This window comes from Podarcis cretensis (genome assembly GCF_951804945.1).
Source record: "Podarcis cretensis genome assembly, chromosome: 9".
Taxonomy (NCBI): Eukaryota; Metazoa; Chordata; class Lepidosauria; order Squamata; family Lacertidae; genus Podarcis; species Podarcis cretensis.
Window position 1 is genome coordinate 56,504,342 of NC_137178.1, and position 22,852 is coordinate 56,527,193.

At 43.6% G+C, this 22,852-nt stretch overlaps 1 protein-coding gene across 3 annotated transcripts in view; it reads left to right on the forward strand.

Annotated features, from left to right (window-relative positions):
- Positions 1 to 22,852, forward strand: part of CRACD (capping protein inhibiting regulator of actin dynamics) — a 112,818-nt gene that overhangs the window by 28,685 nt on the left and 61,281 nt on the right. For 2 of the 3 annotated variants that reach the window (XM_079989981.1, XM_079989982.1), the window contains exon 2: positions 4,771 to 4,877. Coding sequence is in view for 1 of the 3 variants with exons in the window: in XM_079989980.1 (XP_079846106.1) it covers positions 19,465 to 19,489 (25 nt within the window). In the remaining 2 variants the exon portion in view is untranslated. Of the gene's footprint in view, positions 1 to 4,770; positions 4,878 to 19,365; positions 19,490 to 22,852 lie in introns of those variants that run through there. The other variant, XM_079989980.1, reaches the window with a different exon arrangement.

Genomic DNA, 22,852 nt, shown 5'->3' on the forward strand with positions numbered 1-22,852 from the left:
CCCACTCTCTTATAAAACGAAAACTTATAAAACAAAACTAGTGGATATTCTGTAAATACCTCTTTTCCATATTGAGTAAAGTTCCCTTGATTCACCACTCCATTTAGCTAATTTTTGATCAAGTTTAGGCTTGGTGTACATAAGCAACCTCACAGCAACACAATTTTGGCAAAGGGAGGTAGCATACCTCTTTCCTAAATGCAAAAGGAAGCAATCCCTATTCATTTCAATGAAGTTGCATTCACACTACATATTTAGGTCTGGGCTGTATTGGATTTTGTTAAGCTTTGCTCCTTTATCCTATTCACTTTCCTCACGGGGTTATTTCGCATGCCTGAGTGAGAGTCTTGTAGGCTATTCTGGAACTGCAACCACTCTCTTTTGAGACTCCAAATACAAATTAAATATCAGCTTACCACAACATGAACAGCCTTTGTGAAATGTTCCTGTTAAACTGCAAAACCTTAGTATTGGAGTCGGTGTTTGAAGTAATCTGCATGTAAATATTTCTAAACATCAGTCAAGGCCACTTTAAGGTGCCGCCGGTGAAGTTCCTAAATGGTGCCTCACTTCCCCCAGAAAGGAACACAATAAATAAGGTACCACAAAACTAAAGCCAGGTTTGCAGTCTTGTACCTACCTGGGTGCAATTCCCATTAAACTAAAAAAGAAAAGAAAAGAATACCTCTGGGTATATGATTTTGTTAAGTTGTGGGTGAACATATCAGACGACACAGCGATTCTTCAGACAGCTCTTGTTTATTCACAGGCCAGAACAGAACTAAATTGAAGGGTTCAGCCAGCCTGCTTATATAGAGCTCCACTAGAACGCAACAGTAACCATTTTCTGTAACTATCCAATCACTGAACGTCACTTTCAATCCCTTATTTGCATATGTGGACCTGAGTGAAAACTATCTACAGTATCCCCCTGCTGGCCCAGTACATAACAGATTTATACCATCATACTGTACTGCAAGTTAGCTATATAGTGAATTCTTAATGTGTACCCATATTTGAGGAGATATGCCTAAGCCTCTTTGCAAAGTTTTCACATTTTGTACTTTGCATTTTTTTTGGAGGGGGGATTTTTTTTAACCTCCACTCACACTTACTGTGTAGTAATAATATTTACAGAAAACAACTTCTAGGGAGTTGAACTTGATCTCAGACAAACCAGCCATAGGAACAATGCATCCTGGTTGCTTTGTGGAAAGAAAGGGCAATCTAGTAGATCCTTGAGATTCCAAGGACTAGAAAATTAGGCAGAAGCAAGAAAAGTGCACTAAAGAGGAGAGGAAAATAGCAGCTCTTTAAGATTCCAGGGATTCCTTGCACTTCATGTCCAAACAACCCCACTCATCATTCACAACCCTGATTTCACTCATTGGCTAAAAGCACTTGAAGGTGGGAGCAGCCAGACTGGCTAATCTCACAGAAATAGTACAGAAGGATACCTGCACATTTAGCTGCATAACTTTCATTGGATGGAACACCATGGTCTAGCCAGAATGGCCAGCTCTGAATTGGTTCTGCTCCGTGATTTCGCTCAGTGTTTCAGCTCTGTGATTCAGCTCATCTCAGAGGGTGGCCGCGTCTGGCTGTGCTGTGATGTCCATCGATCCCACCTTCGCCAGTGTTAAGTTTTGGGTTGAACATATCAGACGACACAGCGATTCTCCAAACAGCTCTTGTTTATTCACAGGTCAGAACAGAACAGAACTGAACTGAAGGGTTCAGCCAGCCTGCTTATATAGAGCTCCAGTACAACGTAACTGTAACAACTTTCTGTAACTATCCAATCACTGAATGTCACTTTTGATCCTTTATTTGCATATGTGGACCTGAACTATCTACAGTATCCCCCTGCTGGCCCAGGGTGAGAACCTCAGTACATAACACTAGCAGGACTAGATTTATTTATTTATTTATTTTATTTAACATTAAAGCATAGTGTCGGGGGGGGGGGGCTTGCAAGGGCCCCTAGTTGCATGCTGCTTTGTCTCCTGAACTAGTAATAGCTAATCGTGAGACCTCTGTATACCCTATATATTGGCCCACTTAGTTTTTACCCTTCTGGGAGCGTATATTGCAGTGTTGCCTTTGAGTCCTTTTTGCTGATGTGATAACCCATGTCGGTGGACCACTTTTCACCGCAGGAGGAAGTAGAAACAATTAAATGTGTGAAGAGCTTTTGTTTCTTACCTGTTAAGGAAAGAAGCCTCACTGGCGCTAGTCAGGAGTGATTAATTTACAAGGTCCCCACTCTCTCTAACTGCAGAGGCAGTTCAGGTTTATGAAACATCAAGGGATCCTTTTAGCTGGTATATAACACACACACACACACACACACTTTAATAAATAAAGCTTGCGTTCTCCAGATGAAGCACTTTCCTGGCATGCTATAGGGAATTCCCTCCCCACACCATGTTAATCCAAGTGTGTGAAGTGGCAACAGAACTTCCACAGCCCAACATTTCAATCCCCTGTACACTTTTTTTTTGTTTTGCTTGCTTCTCCTTTTTATGAGGTAAAACTAATGTCCTGAGTCCTGACTGTATAGCTAAGGGAAATGTTTCCCTTTCGGGCTCTTCTAGTAATTGGGATATTCTGGACAAGTTCCCCAACTTTTTTTGACTGATGCGGAAGGGCTTTTACTGTGCTGAGGTGCACTTCATGGCCTCCTTAGAAGATAGGAAGAGACCTGCTGCTTCAGGCCAAAGGTCTATCTAGGTCAGCACCCTGTTCTCACAGTGACCAACCAGCTTCATTTTCAGATATTTACAAGGTGTCTCGGACCACGCGAGTAGAGATGCCAGCTTTCTAAGGGCCAAACTGCATTTTACATTGGTGGGGAATTTAAATAGTCTGCATGGGCACTGGGCAGGTCATGTTCCAAAGACAAAGCAGTTGGTGAGGGGTACAATCTGAAAGGGAAACACAGCAGGGTGGGTTAAGTTTTCTCTTGCGTTGTTTCGCTGCTGAACATCTCTCACAAGTTGCTGTTTGCCGCAGCTGCCTTTAGGGACTGAAATATACTCAGAGTCGAGTGTGAATGTCATGCTCTTTATTCAGCTCATAGTAGCAATGAATGAAACTTTCCCCAAAACGTCTCGCTATATATACACATTATTTACACGATGGGCCCCGCGTGATTGGCTCATTCCAGGCTGCTCCTGTAGGCCAATCAGGTTGTGGATTCACCTCCTCCAGAAGCCTGATTGGCTGTTCCTGCAGGGAACACAATGGGCCCCACATGATTAGCTAATTCTGGGATTCTCCTGTAGGCCAACCAGGTTGTGGATTCACTTCCACCTGGAGCTGGATTGGGTGGCTCCTGCGGACCAATCAGACTGCTGCATTCTGGATCCTATTGTTCTAGGATTCAGGATTCAGCTCAGTCCATAACAGGGACCATTTTGGGTGGGAAAAGAGCACAGAGGGAAGTGTTGAAAGCCTCCCCCTGGTACAGCAGTCCTGATGCAGATCAGGGGAACTTGGCGACTGGTTTTTGTGAAGAAAGAGGCATGGCTTAAATGGTCCTAAAAACTATGTAGACGTGTAACTTATGTATCTTGCACTTTGCCCCAAGTCATGTGGAAATAGCCTAATGATTTAGAGAAACTCCCAACCACCCAGAATTGGATGAGGCTCCGGTGTCTTGCATTGTCTTTGGTTGGCAACTGGCTAACTAGAAGTCGTTTAAGCTTCAGGGTTTAAAGAATAGAAAGAAACGTGATAGCCTGTGATGACAGGCTCCAAAAAGGGTCACTACCTCTAGAGGGAAGCATGAGAAATAATTGAATTGTCGTCTCTCAGTTACAACAGGTTTTTTGTTGCCAGAGTGCTGTACTCTTGACACCTCTGCCAGAAAAGTTAGAATAGCGCTATTGCGATCGGTGTCAGGGAAAGAGACACTGGGAAACAGGGACATTGTCCCAACATAGCAGGCTGAGGTTTGAGTTTTCAGCTTTCACTTTTAGTGGCTGTTTAATTTATACTGAAAACTATTGCTGCTGTCTGTGCGTCATATAGAAGCCAACACTTCAGGCATATTTACGCAATGTACTCCAGTAATTAAAACAATAGTCCCCTTGCTTTAAGGAACCCTGACAGCTTAGTTCATTGAATTTTGCAGGAGGGTTGTAGCTTAGAGGTAGAGCACTTCTTTGCATGCAGAAAGTCCAGTCTCTGGCATCTCTTGGTAGGACTGGAAATGTCCCCTGTATGAAAACTCAAGAGAGCTGCCTCTGGTCAATGTAAAGAACATTGACCTAGGTGGACCAATCGTCTTGACTCGGTATGAGCAGCTTCCTATTTTCCTATGAGAAGCCTAGGAATTTGTAATGAAATTCTTAAATACTCTCACCAAACTATAATTCTCAGAATTCTTTGGGGAGGCCATGATCCTTTTAGCAAGATTGTATTTTATTGAATTAAATCTCCATTGACCTGGTTCACATACTATGCTAAACTATGGTTTGATCAGTTAAACTGTGGTTTGTTTTTTGAACACCTGAACCTAGTCCAGCAAATTAACCAGAGTTTGTTTTCTGGCTGGTTTGTCACTGTGGTTTGTCATTGTGGCAGACAAGTCATGCTTTGGATAAACAAGTCATGGCTTGTTTGATCATGTTAGATGATGAGACAACTTATGGATTGTGTTTTAACATTAGCAATGTAAATATATATATATATATAATATTATGTACACAGCTGAGAGAACTGTCTTCCTAAACTAAAACACTATCGCTTTTTTCTCCTAAACAGCTGGAAAGAAGAGCATTAATTGGCATACCGAAGAAGTGCATGAAAAGTTTTGATACTTTGGAAAGTCCTGAGTGGACCTGTATATAAGAAGATTAAACTTTGGGAAGGTAAGGAATGCATTGTAAATAAAGATATTTTGACAGCTAAGCTCTTATTATTATTCTATGAATGTAGGTTTGGGTACCTCCTGACAGTGCTGTATGAAGAATCCAGTAAACATGCACTTTGTGTATATTTACCAAAAAGTGCTCAAACCTTGCCGTGGAGAGCAGTGAAAGCTGTAGCTACACACACTACAAAACTGGCTGCAGGCTGAAATCGCTGGGCAATGATAAACAAAAAGGCAATGCTACTTGTTTAACTCCAGGTAGGTACTCTATGGGACGCGGGTAGCCCTGTGGTCTAAACCACTGAGCCTCTTGGGCTTGCTGATCAGAAGGTTGGCAATTCAAATCCCCATGATGGGGTGAGCTCCCATTGCTCAGTCCCAGCTCCTGCCAACCTAGCAGTTTGAAAGCATGCCAAAAGTGCAAGTAGATAAATAGGTACCGCTCCGGTGGGAAGGTAAATGGCGTTTCCATGCGCTGCTCTGGTTTCAGTGTTCCTTTGTACCAGAAGTGGCTAAGTCATGCTGGCCACATGGCCCGGAAAAATTGTCTGCGGACAAACGGCAGCTCCCTCAGCCTGTAAAGCAAGATGAGCACTGCAACCCCAGAGTTGTCTGCGACTGGACTCAACTGTCAGGGGTCTTTTACCTTTTTTTAGGTACTCTATACTAAAGCAGATAAACTTTCAGGGCTGATCAAAGAGCCAGTGTATATATGGCAGTGGAAAGGGAGCTTACTTCAGCTAATTTTGTAGCTAGTTAAACATGATTTAGAGAGAGTAAGCTCACAACTATTACTGTGGCTGGAGAACTGGAAAGGGGGTGTGGAATGACATTTGCTGTACGATGAGGGAATTGCTTCTTAACAGATAAAAAGAGGGTGTAAAGAAGCAGAGGGAGGTTTAAATGGTAGTGTTGGTTAGATACGTGTAGTTGAGGTGACCTAGCTCTTACACAGGGACTGTACTATTTCAGTGTTCTCACGCAGGGACTGTGAGAAGTGATACATTTGGTCTATACTGCTCTTTCTCTCATGAACTGAAATCCTAACTTGAAGGCACTATTATGGCCTGTGACATTGGAGAATGCATGTTCCCTACAAATAGTACAAAGGTGCAGTCCTAAACTTTGTTAGTAGAATGTGTGTGTGTGTGTGTGTGTGTGTGTGCGCGCGCGCGCTGTTGAACTCTGTGTGTTTTGCACTGCAAGTAAAGTTTTAGAAATATAAGCAAAACATTTTTCAGAAGACTAATTTTGGCCCTTTATATATTATAAAGTAACTGATATTAATCCCTTTAGTTTTGCCTCAGTGACATTTATTCTCCCTTTCTCTCACACACAGACATACCAGTGGTACAGTTAGGCAGCTTTTAGACTCTCAACTTAGTTGTTTAGATGGTAATGTTTATCATTTTACTCAGTTGGTAAAATGTGGTGAGCCAGCTCTCCTACTCATTGTGTTGAGTAGGGTCCTGGGCTTCTACCCCAAAGTGCTACTCTGACAGCACTACTGCCTCCCAGTACGCCAAGCAAAACCATTCCTGCATTCAGTGGCGTAGCATGGGTTGTCAGCACCCGGGGCAAGGCAAGTAATTTGCGCCCCCTAACCCGTGGATTTGCGCCCCCTAACCCATGGATTTGCGCCCCCTAACCCGTGGATTTGCCCTAACCCCAGATGTTGCGCCCGGTGCGGCCGGGCCCCCCTGCACCCCCCACGCTATGCCACTGCCTGCATTAACTTATGTTTGCAGCTGAAATAACTAGTGCTTTTGTCTGACTGGAAGCCATGCATACTAGAAGATGCCTGCTGTAGGTGGAAGGAAATTCTTTGCAAGCATGTTGAATCAGTATGCGAGTTGTGTTGGCGTTTCTGCATTCTTTCAAATATATGCTGATTCCCAATCACCTACAGTTTTTAATATTTGGAGCCAAGTGGATAAACATATCCTGTTTACTCCGGATTGCCATAGTTATACATACATTTACTTTACCACCATACTTATTTCATGTCACCATGCAGATAATTCTTTTTTTAAAAGAATCTTTCATTGGCTGCAGCGCGATATGAAACAGCACACTGAATAATTTTTATTTTTCAGCTGTCTGTTGAATTATTGCATGTTGCTATAGTGCTGAAACCCATTGTTGCCATTAATTATTTGGTATGTTGTTTCAGGCTAAGGGTTTGCTTTTTGATGACCTATCTACTATTGCTCTCTTTCTACACACACACACACACACACACACACACCCTCTTTAGTCTGTTCAAGCCTCTAGTCTCTCAAGTCTGCTTTTCCATTTCCTCTTTGGTAATAGTTTCAGACACACACAGAGGCACACATAGGCATACTTTCTACTCTGTCTTAATTCCTTTGTCTGGTGCAAAATACAAAAAGCCTACATTTAGTTCTGTTTTATTAAAGCTATCTATTTTCTGTTTCCTTCATAGTCCTCTTTTTCTTTTTGATCCATGAATGTCCTTGTCACCGTTTTTCCTCCTTACAGTCATCCAAACCAGTTGGGTGGTGGGGAATAAATTTAAAGTCCTATTTTATCCAGCACACCCTATGTGATCTGTTTTGTTCACTCTCTACCACTCTCTCCAGGGGCAAAAGGGAATGGGGTCTGCAACATTTATCTCTGCCATAATGCTCTGGATTGGCCAGACTTGGTATAAATGAGAGCCTTGCCCTTTTGCCTTGTCCCCAGAGCAGGTATCTGCTATGCTTCAGGCTCCAGCTTGTCGTTTTAAGTGTCCCCAGCTCTAGACACTTAACTCCGGGAGAGTTTGAGCTAGAGAAGAAAAACAACAACCCTGTCTTTCACTTTCACTCCTCCTTTCACTTTCCTTCCTTCTTTCTTCTCACTTTCCCATTCTTACTCATTCCTTTTCTCAGTAGTTCTTTCAGCATTTTCTATTTCCCATCGTTTGCCCCCGTCCCACACACCCTTCCTTTCTCTTTGCAACCATCAATTCCTTGCTTGTGTCCTCTTTAATTCTCAGTTCCTTCCTTCTTCTGCCACTGTCTCCCATTTTTTCCCCTTGTCCCTACGACATTGTCTTTCGAATCACTTTCTCATCCCTTTTCTTTCACCCTTCTCTCTTCTACCATTTCTCCCCCACCTGCCCATACTCTCCACCTCCTAGACCAGGCACCTCCAAACTCTGCCCTCCAGATGTTTTGGGACTACAACTCCCATCATCCCTGACCACTGGTCCTGTTAGCTGGGGATGATGGGAGTTGTAGTCCCAAAACATCTGGAGGGCCGAATATGGGGATGCCTGTCCTAGACTTTACTCAGTTCACAGGAGTTGCCTTCCTCCTCCCTTGTTTCCTCCAAGGCAGGGTTTCCTAATGCTGGCTTTTGATGTGGCATTTTTTTTAATGTCATGATTTCAGAGCATGGTGTTTTTTTGTTTCCCTCCCTTCCACGTGGCTCCTGGGGTGGTGAGCAGCTGGCGTAAACTACCGTAGTTGTAATGAAAAAAACAATTATGCAGTTCAAACCTTATTATGCCCAAGCTCATTTGTTTTGCCTGATGACGGTATAAACAAGAAAAACTACAACTCTCATCATTGTTTATGAAAGGTAATCTCCATTCCCGTGTTGTGTAAAAAAGGAAAAGTAATTAAAATAAGTTGGAGCCATTGTTTCTTGCACATTGCCTTTCTGGGGCGGGGGTAACCCAGCTAAGGTATGGTTCATTTCATTGTTAATCAGACAATGCTGAAACGAGCCTGCACTCTAATGGTGTTAAACCTGAATTCCATGATTAATCAATGTAAACTTTGTCATGCTGTAATTTTGTTTCAGTAACATTTAGCAAAACCATGGCTACAGATGAAAGAGATACAGAACAGAATGTTCAGTCTGAGGGACTGGGTAGCAATGCTGCAGGTATTGGAAAAAAACAAAACCCTAAACTTTTGCTTTGGGATGCAAATTAAAGAGACAGAATTTGAGAATTGGTTAATCCTTTTGGACATTTACATCCATGTTACTTTAATTGATTTTGTGGTGCATATTTTCTTTTGGAAATTGCTTGGGAAAACACCAGCACTATGTAACCTTCCAACCTTTTGACTTCACCCCCAAAGGCACACTCCTCCATTGTCTCCTGAGATAGACAGATGCCAATCAACCAAAGCATTAAGAAAGGGGGGTGGGGCAGAATTGGCACAGCAGAGAGAGACCCCAGGTTCCTACAGCTGGAAATGTTGCCTGTAACCAGTGGCTGAACCTAGTCTAATGTCACCATAGACACAGAAGAGCTTTTGTTTTACATTCAATGACCTCTCCCCGCATAAAACGGGGGGCGCCCTTTGTGTGGACGCGCACAGCCCCTGGATCTGGAGCGGCTCCATCAGCATAGGCTTGGCTTCACCTTCCCTCAGGTGGGATACCTGGAGGTCTCCGCCTACCCCAGTCAGTTGTCCAATCCCACCTGGGGGAAGCGTTGCCAAGGAGATCAGGCCAGGTAGGGGAGGGATTACCTGCCCACACAATAGAGGGAGGATCTTACCTGGGAATCCTCACTTGGCTCCAAAGCTCCCACTCACAATCTGTCGCAACTCCAAGTAAGCCTGTGAAGGAATCCTGCCTGAAATTAGCTAGTGCTGCTACCAGTCGGTGTAGATAATAGGGCTTTGCACAGCCCTTCCCAACCCAATCTGGGAAGCTCAGTCTGGGGACCTTGAGCAGCAACCCAGATTCTGTCCCGGATCAATCTGTGGGTGGGGCTAGTGTTCAATTAGGATTTTTTTAAAACCCTAATTAAACACACACAGTTGGGAGGGGAAGGGGTGAGGAGGAGGAAATGATACTTCTCCCCCCCCCATCACAATGTGAGCAGGAGGGTTCAATCCCAATTTGCTTGGGGATCCAGCACAATCTGGTGCACACCCTACTAGATAATACAGTTGTACCTCAGAAGTGTAACTGCATCCGTTCCATAAGTCCGTTTGACTTCCAAAACGTTCAGAAACCAAAGAACAGTTTCTGATTGGCTGCAGGAAGCTCCTGCAGCCTATTGGTTGCCCCGGAAGCCCCATCGGACATTCAGCTTCCAAAAATAGTTCGCAAACCAGAACACTCACTTCCGTGTTTGCGGTGTTCGGGAGCCAAAACGTTCGAGAACGAAGTTGTTCAAAAACCGAGGTACGACTGTATTGAGCTAAATAAGATGCCTTCCTATTTTCTAACACCCCGAGAAGACAAAAGCTGAAGGCTGCAACTGATTTATGTATCCTGATGTCACATAAGGCCTTGAAGCTCTTAAATCAGGTAGTCGAGTGCTAAGGGACACACAGTAGATATTTAGAACTGAAATTATGAGGGCAATGAACTATTTTTGTTACATAAACCCATTTAGGGTATTACTTACAAGCCGTCAATACTACCAGTTATTTGGGCAGCCAGAATCGAACAACACTTCCTGTTAATGGGATAGGATGACCCCAACCAGGAATGCAGAGCATAGGCAACTATTTCCACATTTACCCCAGAGAATAAGCTATAAAAAAGACAAGCAATGCAAGTGTTTTAAAAAGCTTTGAGGCTAACACATACTGAATGAAGCATTCCACGTCACTCAAAACTTTGCACCCTCATGCATCAAGAGACATACTCTTGCTAAAAAGTACCCCATTGCTGCTATTTTAGTCAGAGTTTTGTTCTCTCTCCCATAGTGCTAAACATGGAAGTGTTCCCATTGAAATCCTGAACAGATATACTTGCAAATATAAGCTCATAATTTGTTGGATTTTGGCTGTCTACACTTAAAGAGTTTGCAACAGCTACAACAGCTATTTCAGAACTTGGCACGTGGTTCAGCTTGCGCTGAGGCCAGAAAGGAACTTAGGGTGGGGTATGTGTAAGGAACTGTTCCTTTTTCTTTAGGCTTTCTTCCTCTGCCCTGAAGGGGAACACAACCTCTCCAAAGAAATCAGCCTCACTACCTAAGAAAGAGGGGAGACAAGAAACGCACACTTAAGACAGAGACATATTATTGTTGCTGATGTGGAAATAAGGCACTGGTTGTGAATTATTGATGCCCTGCTTACACTTGCTTCATACAAGGAGTTGGAGAAAAGATGCAGCCTCTTAAAGGATTTGTGCCAGGTCAACAGCCAATGGTACTATAGCCCAAGGGCATAGGATGGAAATCATACTGATGCAGGAAGGGACCCAAATTGACAGACAGCTAAATATTCCAGTATTTCAGAAGCAGTCCCAATCTGGAAACACAAAAGATTAGCTTTTGAAATGGATAAGAATATAAGAAGTGATGTAAGACTCCTGCTGAGAGGCTGAACGTTTGTCTAGTAATTCTAACCCACCATTCTGCTTCCACAGTGACAGATGCTTCCAGGAAGCTCACAAGCAAGCCTGAAGTCAATTGCCCTCTTCCATTGTAGTTCCCTAGCAACTGATGTTCAGTGGCTTTCGTAGAATCATAGAATTGTATAGTTGGAAGAGACCCCAAGGGTCTGTCTAATCCAGTGTTTCCCAACCTTGGGCCTCCAACTGTTTTTGAACTACAATTCCCATCATCCCTGACCACTGGTCTTGCTAGCTAGGGATGATGGGAGTTGTAGTCCAAAAACAGCTGGAGGCCCAAGGTTGGGAAACACTGGTCTAATCCACCCCCTGCAATGCAGGAATCTCCACTAAATTATATGTGATAGATTATCATCCAACATGACATGGCCGCCCTACCTCTGCTCAATCCATTCCTTCAGGTCCTACCCTCCAGAGCAGAGACAGCCCTTTTGATATTCGAAGATGGCTATCTCCTCTCAGTCTCCACTTTTCCAGGCTAAACATACCCAATTCTCTCAACTGTTCCTCATTGATGGGTCTATTCAATGTGAATGGGTCTAATTCTCCTTTGAAGGCATCACTTCATCTCCTAGTGGAGAAAGCCATACATTTGATTGTGGCTGACGCAGGTGGCGCTGTGGGTTAAAGCCTCAATGCCTAGGGCTTGCCGATCGAAAGGTCGGCGGTTCGAATCCCTGCGGCGGGGTGCACTCCCGCTGCTCGGTCCCAGCGCCTGCCAACCTAGCAGTTCGAAAGCACCTCCGGGCGCAAGTAGATAAATAGGGACCGCTTACCAGCGGGAAGGTAAACGGCGTTTCCGTGTGCGGCTCTGGCTCGCCAGAGCAGCGATGTCACGCTGGCCACGTGACCCGGAAGTGTCTCCAGACAGCGCTGGCCCTCGGCCTCTTAAGTGAGATGGGCGCACAACCCCAGAGTCTGTCAAGACTGGCCCGTATGGGCAGGGGTACCTTTACCTTTACCTTTTACACATCATACATTTAAAGCACATTCAAAGTGCATTCCCCACCTGAAGAATTTTGCAAACTGCTTTAGCTGTGTTGCGGATGCTGAGAATTATAGCTCTGTGAGGGGTAAGGCTGCTCCAAATTGTAGTTTTTTGAGAGGGGGAGAAAAACTTCCTCTCTTCCCAGTGCGTTAAATTATAAACATATTGTCAAGTCTCCCCTGAGACAATCCCCTCAACCAACTGACAAGGCCCAATCACTTTAGCCTTTTCGCACAGGAAAATGTTATATGAGATTTTGTCCTCATAACTTTCCCCAAAGCTGACCCCATAACTGGAGACAGAATAAAAGACTGAACCTGGTTATTTTTTCACTGGTCATTATTATAAGTTCCCTCATATCTACACTGCTGGGAGGTCATAGAATAGTACAGGGGCACTCAGTACTTGTCCGTTGGTCACTGGGTCACAAGCAGTGCTTGGGGCAGATGTTCTGTTGGTCCAATAGTTGGGTTGGAACTGGAGAAAGTGGAAGCATAAAGAGAATCAATGGATGCAGACAGCATTGTGATGGTTCTGTCTCTTTATAATTGCAAATAGTGTGGGTTTTGTTTGTTTTTGCTGTGACTATTGGTGCAGTGTACTGACATGAAATTATTCAGCTGAAGAGAATAATTTCATTGTGTGTTGAAGCGTGCTGTGTGACCTCACTAAATTCATTGCCTTTCTCCCACCCATTACAACGGTGTTTTACACTTCCTTCAGTTTGCAGTTTTTATCTCTCTGGCTGTGCATGAATGTTTTTTTAACCACCCAGTCCATGAAAAGTGGCAGTGGAATTTACCTGTCAGCAGATATGTATGAGAAAAAACAGTACTGGAAGGAGCTTAAAGGATCTCCAGCGCTTTAATTAGACAAGAAAGGCAAGGTGCCAGGTCTCTTTTTGAGTAAAATATGAATGCTTAAGAGTTATGTCATTGCTGAAATGCAAGGATGAGCATTAGCAGCAGAGACTGCTCTCTCCACTAGCAAGCTCAGACAAACACCTTCAATTATCAGTGTGGAGTCCTTACGAAGTTACCATAATTGCATGGGAACTGCTGGAATACTGTTTAAATGATTGCACAGGTTCCTCCTGACTTATGAATGAGCCACCTAATAATAATCATAATCATAAATAATTTATTTATATGCCGCCCATCTGACTGGGTTTCCCCAGCCACTCCGGGTGGCTTCCAACAAATTAAAACACAATATGACATCAAACATTAAAAACTTCCCTGAGCAGGGCTGCCTTCAGATGTGTTCTAAAAGTCAGATAGTTGTTTATTTCCTTGACATCTGATGGGAGGGCGTTCCACAGGGCGGGCGCCACTACCGAGAAGGCCCTCTGCCTGGTTCCCTGTAACCTCACTTCTCACAGTGAGTGAACCGCCAGAAGGCTGGATCAGAGCTGGATCACTGGAGGAAAGAGATTGGGAGTAAAATGTGCCGTGCTGGCAGTGGTTAGGGAGCTGCGATGTATATTGCCAGCTCAAAAAGTCTGCAACCGGTATCACGATCTGAACGTCATACCGGTTTCAGACAATAAATTGAAAAGTTGCCCGGTTGTAATAATAACCTATCGATAAAATTTCAATTTGATACCTAAATGAAGAAATAACTATCTTATCATTAAACATAATAATCTCATCCTGAGGCAAAGTTCTCAACCTGAGGTACTACTTCCGGGTTAGTGCAGTTTGTAACCCAAAGCATTTGTAACCTGAGGTGTTTGTAACCCGAGGTACCACTGTAATTCCATATGGCGTTCTTTTCACAGACAACGCATTCAGCCCTTTGTGTAACTGCTGGGCATTTTGATGCTTTGTTTCCAGTGGGACGATTTTTGCAATATTTTGGTTGGTTTACATTTTGTTAACATTCATCTGTGCTGACAGGCATCTGGGGCTCACTTCTCTCCCCCCCCCCCCACCAGGGTGTGTATTTGCTGAACCAGCATGTTGTCTTGAGTTCAAGGTCTAACTCTGGCATCAATTCAAACTCTCTTACCCCATTGCCTAAGGTTGAGCATAATGCATAATTGAAAGAAGAGAAGAAAACAGCTTCATAAGCCCTGATAAAGTGACCATGAAAGATTTATATCTAGATTTTAGTTAAAGAAGCTCTTGGCAGGCCCAGAGGCTATTGCTTGCCTTGAAGTAGGCAATTGAAATAAAATGTCAAATTGGTGTCAGTGCTGCTAATGCATTTCCCCAAAGGTCATGCTAAGAGTTGTTACTTTCCCCCTATTCCTATATAAAAGACACAGCTAGAGAATGGACAAGGAAACTGCCCTTAATTACACATTGTCAGAGAGCACAGACATGCTCTATTGTGAAGACTTGGCCATCTTTTTCTCTAGGCTTTTGTATAGCTTGGCAGCTAATTATGTAAGCTTTTTAATGGGCATTGATGGGCAGTTGATGCTCCTGCTATTTTAATAGGCCTATCTATATTAGTATGTTGAGTAATGTTTTCCAGGGATTTAGGGGCAAAGTGTTAAACTGATGGAACCCTACTCTATTTCTCTATTTCATCAAACTTGGCTGAAGCTGTAGCAGTCCTGAAATTCTAGCCCAGCCTGAGTAGGGGATGTAAACAGGAAGAGAGGCCATGGGAGGCATGCATTCTGATGCCGCCACCCCAATATCACTGTATACTGGACCCTGTATACTCCACTTCCGGTGGGGTCAGAAGGAGGCTAAAGACCTATGTGGTTCTCAGGAGCCCTGATAAGGCAGAGTTTCTGATTGCGTGTGGAGGCTTCTCAGTGTGTGCAGTTGAACAGCCTTTGATGCCTCTTCAGAGCTTCCCACTCAATATGGGAAAGTCAGGAGTGGAGGCTTGTTCACACCAGTCTTGAAAGACCTACATTGGCTCCCAGTATGTTTCCGAGCACAATTCAAAGTTTTGGTGTTGACCTTTAAAGCTCTAAACAGCCTCAGCCCAGTATACCTGAAGGAGCGTCTCCACCCCCATCGTTCTGCCCGGACGCTGAGGTCCAGCGCCAAGGGCCTTCTGGCGGTTCCCTCATTGTGAGAAGCAAAGCTACAGGGAACCAGGCAGAGGGCCTTCTCGGTAGCGGCGCCTGCCCTATGGAACGCCCTCCCATCAAATGTCAAAGCGATAAACAACTACCGTATTTTTCGCCCATAGGACGCACTTTTTCCCCTCCAAAAATGAAGGGGAAATCTGGGTGCGTCCTATGGGGCGAATGCAGGCTTTCGCTGAAGCTTGGAGAGCGAGAGGGGTCGGTGCGCACCGACCCCTCTCGCTCTCCAGGCTTCAGGAAGACATCCGCAGCCTGGGCAGCCCTGCAGGAGGTCCGGCAGGGATGTCTAGGCTGCGGATAGCAGCCTGCTTCCTGGAGCGTCGGGCGCCCTGAAAGCAGAGCGCCCGGCGCTTCGGGAGCACATCCGCAGCCTGGGCAGCCCTGTGGGAGTTCTCTGCAGGGCTCCCCACGCTGCGGATAGCAGCCGACCGCCCGGCGGGCGGGGCGCCCTGGAGCAGAGCGCCCTGCGCGCCGGACAGACATCCGCAGCGTGGGGGGCCCTGCAGGGGTTCCCCGCAGGGCTCCCCACGCTGCGGATAGCAGCCTGTCGCCTGAGGCAGACATCGGCCAGCCCCACAAGCTCAGGGAGGCGCAGCGCCGTTCCTCGACCTGGTTCGGTTTCCCCGACCTGCTTTTGGTGGGGAAATAAAGGAAATTTTTTCCCCCTTTATTTCCCCCCCAAAAAACTAGGTGCGTCCTATGGAACGGAGCGTCCTATGGGACGAAAAATACGGTACCTGACATTCAGAAGACATCTTAAGGCAGCCCTGTTCAGGGAAGTTTTTAATGTGTGACATTTTAGTGTATTTTGGTCTCTGTGGAAGCCGCCCAGAGTGGCTGGGGAAACCCAGCCAGATGGGCGGGGTACAAATAATAAATTATTATTATTGTTGTTATTACGAGGGCTTTGGGGGACAGAGTCGACGTGTATCCCCAGCTCCTGCTCATGCTGACATTCCCTAATCAGCCCTAATGCCTGAATAGGGCTGTGGTCAGTAACTAAACCCAATCAAGATAAGACAAGGGTGCGGTGAGGAGTGATTCATCTGGACTTGGAGGTGATGTTGAGTTTGTTGTGGGCTGGGTGATGCTTTCCGTGAAATATCAAACATGTAACTTAGATCTGCCGTTTTCTTTGAAGAGACAAATGGCCTCTGTGGCTCCCAGGTACTTCTTACTAGCTGAGGCTGATGTGCTAACCGCAATCCCACCGGGACAGAAATGGTCTCACCACGGTCCTCAATGCTGTATGTAGGGACTGCCTCAGAGGAATGATCAGAAACTGTCCTTAGCAGAATATATACTGCTTCATGATCATTGGCTTGGGCCAGCTGGATGGCAACTATTAAGTCAGTTTTTTTATATATATATATAATAATTTTTATTAATTTTCCAATTTTTAACACAAAACGACAACAACAACACACAAACATCAACAAATACAAACACATACAAAGATATCATTTCTTAACCACATTTTCATAAACCTCTTTTCTCGGACTTCCCCATACCTCACCCTTTTTGCATCCTTATTTTACAGTTTTTCAACAACTCTTTTTGCCAATTAAGTTTAAGCTCATTATCATTCTCCATTTTACCTTAAATCATCAAACAGTTTTAGCTGCAATTCTGCATCTCCCTTCCCCTTGACATTTTATCACTCCTCTATTTTACAACAGTTCTTAAGATATACTTTAAACTTCTTCCAATCTTCCTCCACTGTCTCTTTCTCTTGGTCGCGGATTCTGCCGGTCATTTCTGCCAGTCCCATAAAGTCAATCACTTTCGTCTGCCATTCTTCCAGTGTGGGGAGTTCTTGTGTCTTCCAATACTTTGCTAAAAGGATCCTTGCTGCTGTAGTGGCGTACATAAAAAAAGTCTTATCCCTCCTTAACACCAATTGGCCGACCAAGCCCAGGAGAAATGCCTCCGGTTTCTTGTGAAAAGTACACTTAAGTACCTTCTTAATTTCATTATAAATCATTTCCCAGAAGGCCTTAATCCTTGGGCAGGTCCACCAAAGGTGAAAGAAGGTACCTTCAGCTTCATTACATTTCCAACATTTATTATTGGGCAGATGATAAATCTTCGCAAGCTTGACTGGGGTCATGTACCACCTATAAATCATTTTCATAATATTTTCTTTTAAGGCATTACATGCCGTAAATTTAATACCGGTGGTCCATAACTGTTCCCAGTCAGCAAACATAATGTCATGACCTATGTCCTGTGCCCATTTGATCATAGCTGGCTTAACAGTTTCATCTACTGTATTCCACTTCAGCAACAAGTTATACATTCTTGATAAATTCTTAGTATTGGGTTCTAACAATTCTGTTTCTAGTTTCGATTTCTCCACCTGGAATCCAATTTTCCTGTCTTGTTTAAAAGTCTCCATTATTTGATAATAATGGAGCCAATCTCGTACTTTAGACTTTATTTTCTCATAGCTCTGTAGTTTAAATTTACCACTTTCTTGTTCTAAAATTTCAAAATATTTTGGCCATTTAGATTCCATGTTGAGTTTCTTCACCTCTTTGGCTTCCATAGGTGATAACCACCTAGGGGTTTTATTTTCCAACAAATCCTTATATCGAATCCAAACATTGTGTAATGCTTTCCTAACAATATGGTTTTTGAATCCCTTATGAATTTTAACCTTGTCGTACCATAAATATGCATGCCAACCAAACCTATTATCAAATCCTTCCAAATCTAGAATGTCTGTGTTCTCAAGAAGTAGCCAATCTTTCAACCAGCAAAAAGCTGCTGATTCATAATACAATCTTAGGTCCGGCAGGGCAAACCCCCCTCTTTCTTTTGCATCAGTGAGTATCTTAAATTTTATTCTGGGCTTTTTGCCCTGCCAGACAAATTTAGATATATCTTTCTGCCACTTCTTGAAGCAATCTAGTTTATCCACAATTTGTAATGTCTGAAACAAAAATAACATTCTAGGCAATACATTCATTTTGATCACTGCAATTCGGCCTAACAAGGAAAGCTTCAAATTTGACCATATCTCTAGATCTTTCTTTACCTCTGTCCAACATTTGTCGTAATTGTCTTTAAATAAATTCACATTTTTAGATGTCATATTAATCCCCAAATATTTTACTTTCTTTGCCACCGTTAACCCAGTTTCATTTTGAAAACTCTCTCTTTCCACATTTGTTAAATTTTTCCCCAAAACTTTGGTTTTTTGTTTGTTCAACTTAAATCCTGCCACCTGACCAAAAACTTGAATTAACTCTAAAACTCTTTTTGTACTAGTGTCTGGCTCTTGTAAGGTCAATACTAGGTCATCTGCTATTAAGTCAGTTTTGAATCTACTATATTAGTCACCAGTTCATTCTCAAGCACAGTTCCAAGTGCTGGCATGTTAAGTCCACCTTTCTCCAATTTACCTCATGCCTTGATATCATTTTGCTGAATCTCCCTCTGTTCCTGCTCCATGCCACTGGCTGATGTCAGGATGTGAGGTAAATAGTACTATACATTCTTGAGGGAAAGGTACCACAAAACTGGGCTTCTATTTTCAGCAGCCACCTTCTTTCTGTTCCTTAACAGTTTAGTTCCACCCTATGCAATCAGCCCATAATGATCAAGGCACATACGTTTTCGCTCTGATGTGGTGAGGCTAAGTCATCACGCAAGTGAATGGGATATATTTTACAATATTTGAGGTAGCTGTGGGGTCTAAGCTCATTATTCATATTCTAAATCTTTCTGTAGTGCTTGAGTTAGTGGGGAGGCAAAACATCTCCAACCCAATCTTTTTCTGGTGGCCCCTTAAGCTACTGTTTTTTTAGAAGTCCATAGAGTTGTCATGGCTTCATTAAACTGGGGAGGAGGTTTGAAATTGGGGCTTGTGCATTTAAGGTTCCCCCCCCTTTCCTTCTGTTATATAATTTGAGCCCTGCCTTGCTGACTTTTACTGAGTAGGAACAATTCCTGCTAGAGGCTTCTTTACTTTCCAAAGACATCTGTGGGCGTTTCTTTTTTTCCTGAAATCCAAATATAGCCCGTGTATTTTCAACTTGAACCACCAGGCTGTGCCCACACAAACTTCATTTGCTTTTAAATATTCTTTAACCAATTTGGGGAAAAATTTTTCCATCCGTGATCTCATAGTTTCAGTTTTTCCTTTGAAGGGGATCAAAGCAGGAAAGGCTCTCTGCTTCTGCCTCTCACCTGCCGTTCAAAATGATCAATTTGCTTAAGAAGCCTTGTAAGTAAAATGCATTTCTTGTGAATTATGAAGCACACAGTGATCTCTGATTCAGAAGCGTGCTGCTTAAAAAAAATATATTAAAAAAGCATGTTGCTATAATGCTGGTGATTTGTAGCTTAGGTTTGATTTCTCTTGCAAGATGATTGATGAATGTATAACTTGCTGACTTGCTGTGTTTCATATCTGCAAACCTGAGGATGCTGTTGCTTTTCATGCCACGCTCACAACGCTTTTTCATAAGCATGTGTGCAAATTAGACTCTGATTCAGCTGCAGCGGTAATAGGATCAATTTGTTTCCCATTATGCTGCTGTTTGTTTTTTTGCTGGTAACTTCTGTTATTATCAACTGTAGTTGTAGAATTTAGGAACCTGTTTTGACTGGCATTCAGATTTGCAACTGGTAGATAACAAATAGTTTAATTTCCATTTCCATGTTTTCGATCCTGAATGCTGCAGGATTGGGAAATAAATTTAATGGTATACCCAATGGATTTGGGACTGCACAGTTGGCTACAATTTTTTTTGTCTGGCTGATGCTAGATTACCAGATTGGTGGCAGTTCTTTCATACCCATTATGCTGCAACAAACTGAGAAGTCTTGATATGCCTTTGACTTCTGCAAGTAATCATGTGTTAGTAGACTCCTTTATAATTGTTGGGTACTATCGTTTTTTAAGAGTAAAAATTACTAACCAATAATCTTGATATAATAGCACTACAAATCCCACTGAGTTCAATGAGGTTTACTCCCGGGTAAGTGATTATCGCCTAAGAGACACAGCAAAGGAAGGCAACATTTCTTAACAGATGAGCATGCTGATACACAAACCTAATGCAGTAGCATCTCTTGGCAAAGCATTGATTGCAATATTATTATTTTTTACATACCTGAAAAATCACCAACAGAGGAGGTAATTGATTTAATTCAGATCCTATCAAATGAAACCACGCAATATATTCCACAATGAGTATTCATAGAACCATAGAGTTGGAAGGTATCTTGGAGCCCATTTAATCCACCCTAGGCACTAAGTGCAGCTTCTACAGTGCAGGATACGATTTCAGAATCCCTGACAGATGGCTGTCAGTCTCTGATTAAATACTTCATGTGAAGGAGAGCCAACCCTTTTTGCAAAGCCGTCTCCTGCTGTCAGGAAGCGTGTCTTACTGTTTAGATGAAATCTGCTTCCCTACAATTTCCATCCATTGGTTCAAGTTGTGTCCTCTGGAGCAAGAGAGGAGAGATCTGCTCTATTTTCGGTGTGACAACCCTTGGTCTAGCACATTTGCAGTGCTAAGCAGGGTCCGGCATGGTTTCAAATTGGGTGGGGGGCTGCACATTGAGAGTCCTGCATGGCAGAGGGTTGGATTAGTTGACCCTGAGCGTCCCTCCCAACTCAACAGTTCTATGATTCTCTTCTCCCTGCCGAGCAAACGTGTCTCTTTCGACCTTTCCTCATAGGTTTCCAGATCCTCACCATTCTGGTCATCCTCTTCCAGACAGGCTCTGTTTTTTTCAGCGTGATTCTTCTATGTCCAGATTGGATACAATGCTCGGGTGTGTGTGTGTGTGTGTGTGTGTGTGTGTGTGTGTTAAATTGAAATATTGAGCACTCATGGAATTTAGCTGACTTTTTTGCCACATTCTGAGGATGACAAAAAATGTTGCTTTTTGTTTTGTTTTTGCCAGGAGCGTCAAATCAAGGAATCTTGTTCTGTACGCTGCCCACTTTTAATTGTGATATATATTGTTTTGTTCTATTCTAGTTTTTAGGAAACCTTTATTGAATGTTGTTGTGTTCTTGTTGCTTTTATTGAAGCAGCTTATAGGTTTTTATTATTAAGCGGTATAATTTTTTTAAAAGCAAAGGATATAAATAAAACAGATACAAAAATCACTTGGAGATAGCCATAAGCAATCTGCCCACTAGCGCAACCAATGTGTTTTGTAGGTTTTGGTGTTCTCGAGAAAGCACACAGAATGTAACGATGGACAAGCGTAGCACACAAATACCTAGGGCTTTTCTTGACTCTCCCCTGCCTCTGTGCTTTTTTCTTTCATGACAGAACAACTGCTCAGAGGCAGGGCAGCTTTCAATGTAGCCTGAAGCACTCCCAGAAGTGATGTCTGCATTTGGATGAGTCTGTTTTTTATTTCATTTTTGAATAATGTTCATTTCCCCCTATGGTCAAGGGGGACAAGTTTCCTCTGCTTGGGAGGGGAGAACAACAAATTCTCCTTCCTGCATGTGACAAGAAATGCTGCTGGCCAAACGTGATGGGCCCTTGGTGCAGCCTTCTTTGTTTGCTTTCTTGCTTGCTTGTATTTATTAGGTATTTGGGGATTGTGGGACCAGTGAAAAGAGTAAGGGGCCAGGCTGTGAGGGTGCTTGGCTCGCTCCTTGCTACACCGGTGCTCTCATTGGCTCTGTGATCCCCCCAACTGTGGTCTGATTGACATAGCTCACTACTACGCTCACCCTGGGGTTAGAAATTTTAAAAATTAGAATGGTGCACAGCTAGAGCCTCTGAGGAGGTAGCTGGGGCAGTGCTTTGCCCTGTCTGCCTGCCTCCAACACAGCTAGCTTCCCCAGCCAGGGAGACAGAAGTGTTTGGCTGTGCCTGCTGATGGCAGTAGCAAGTGTGCATGTTGTTGTTGTTGTTGTTTAGTCATTTATTTGTGTCCGACTCTTTGTGACCCCATGGACCAGAGCACGCCAGGCACTCCTGTCTTCCACTGCCTCCCGCACTTTGGTCAGACTCATGTTTGTAGCTTCGAGAACACTGTCCAACCATCTTGTCCTCTGTCGTCCCCTTCTCCTTGTGCCTTCCATCTTTCCCAACATCAGGGTCTTTCCCAGGGAGTCTTCTCTTCTCATGAGGTGGCCAAAGTATTGGAGTCTCAGCTTCACGATCTGTCCTTCCAGTGAGCACTCAGGGCTGATTTCCTTAAGAATGGATACGTTTGATCTTCTTGCAGTCCATGGGACTCTCAAGAGTCTCCTCCAGCACCATAATTCAAAAGCATCAATTCTTCGGCGATCAGCCTTCTTGATGGTCCAGCTCTCACTTCCATACATCACTACTGGGAAAACCATGGCTTTAACTATATGGACCTTTGTTGGCAAGGTGATGTCTCTGCTTTTTAAGATGCTGTCTAGGTTTGTCATTGCTTTTCTCCCAGGAAGCAGGCGTCTTTTAATTTCGTGACTGTGTGCATCTTATTTTTCTTTATTTATATTCCCGCCTCACCTTGGCCCTCCAAGAAGCTCAAGGTGGAGGGCGTCATTTTCCCCTCTCCCCACTTCCCCCATGTTTTCATACCTGCCAGGTGTCCTGGGAGAAAATGGGACATCCCA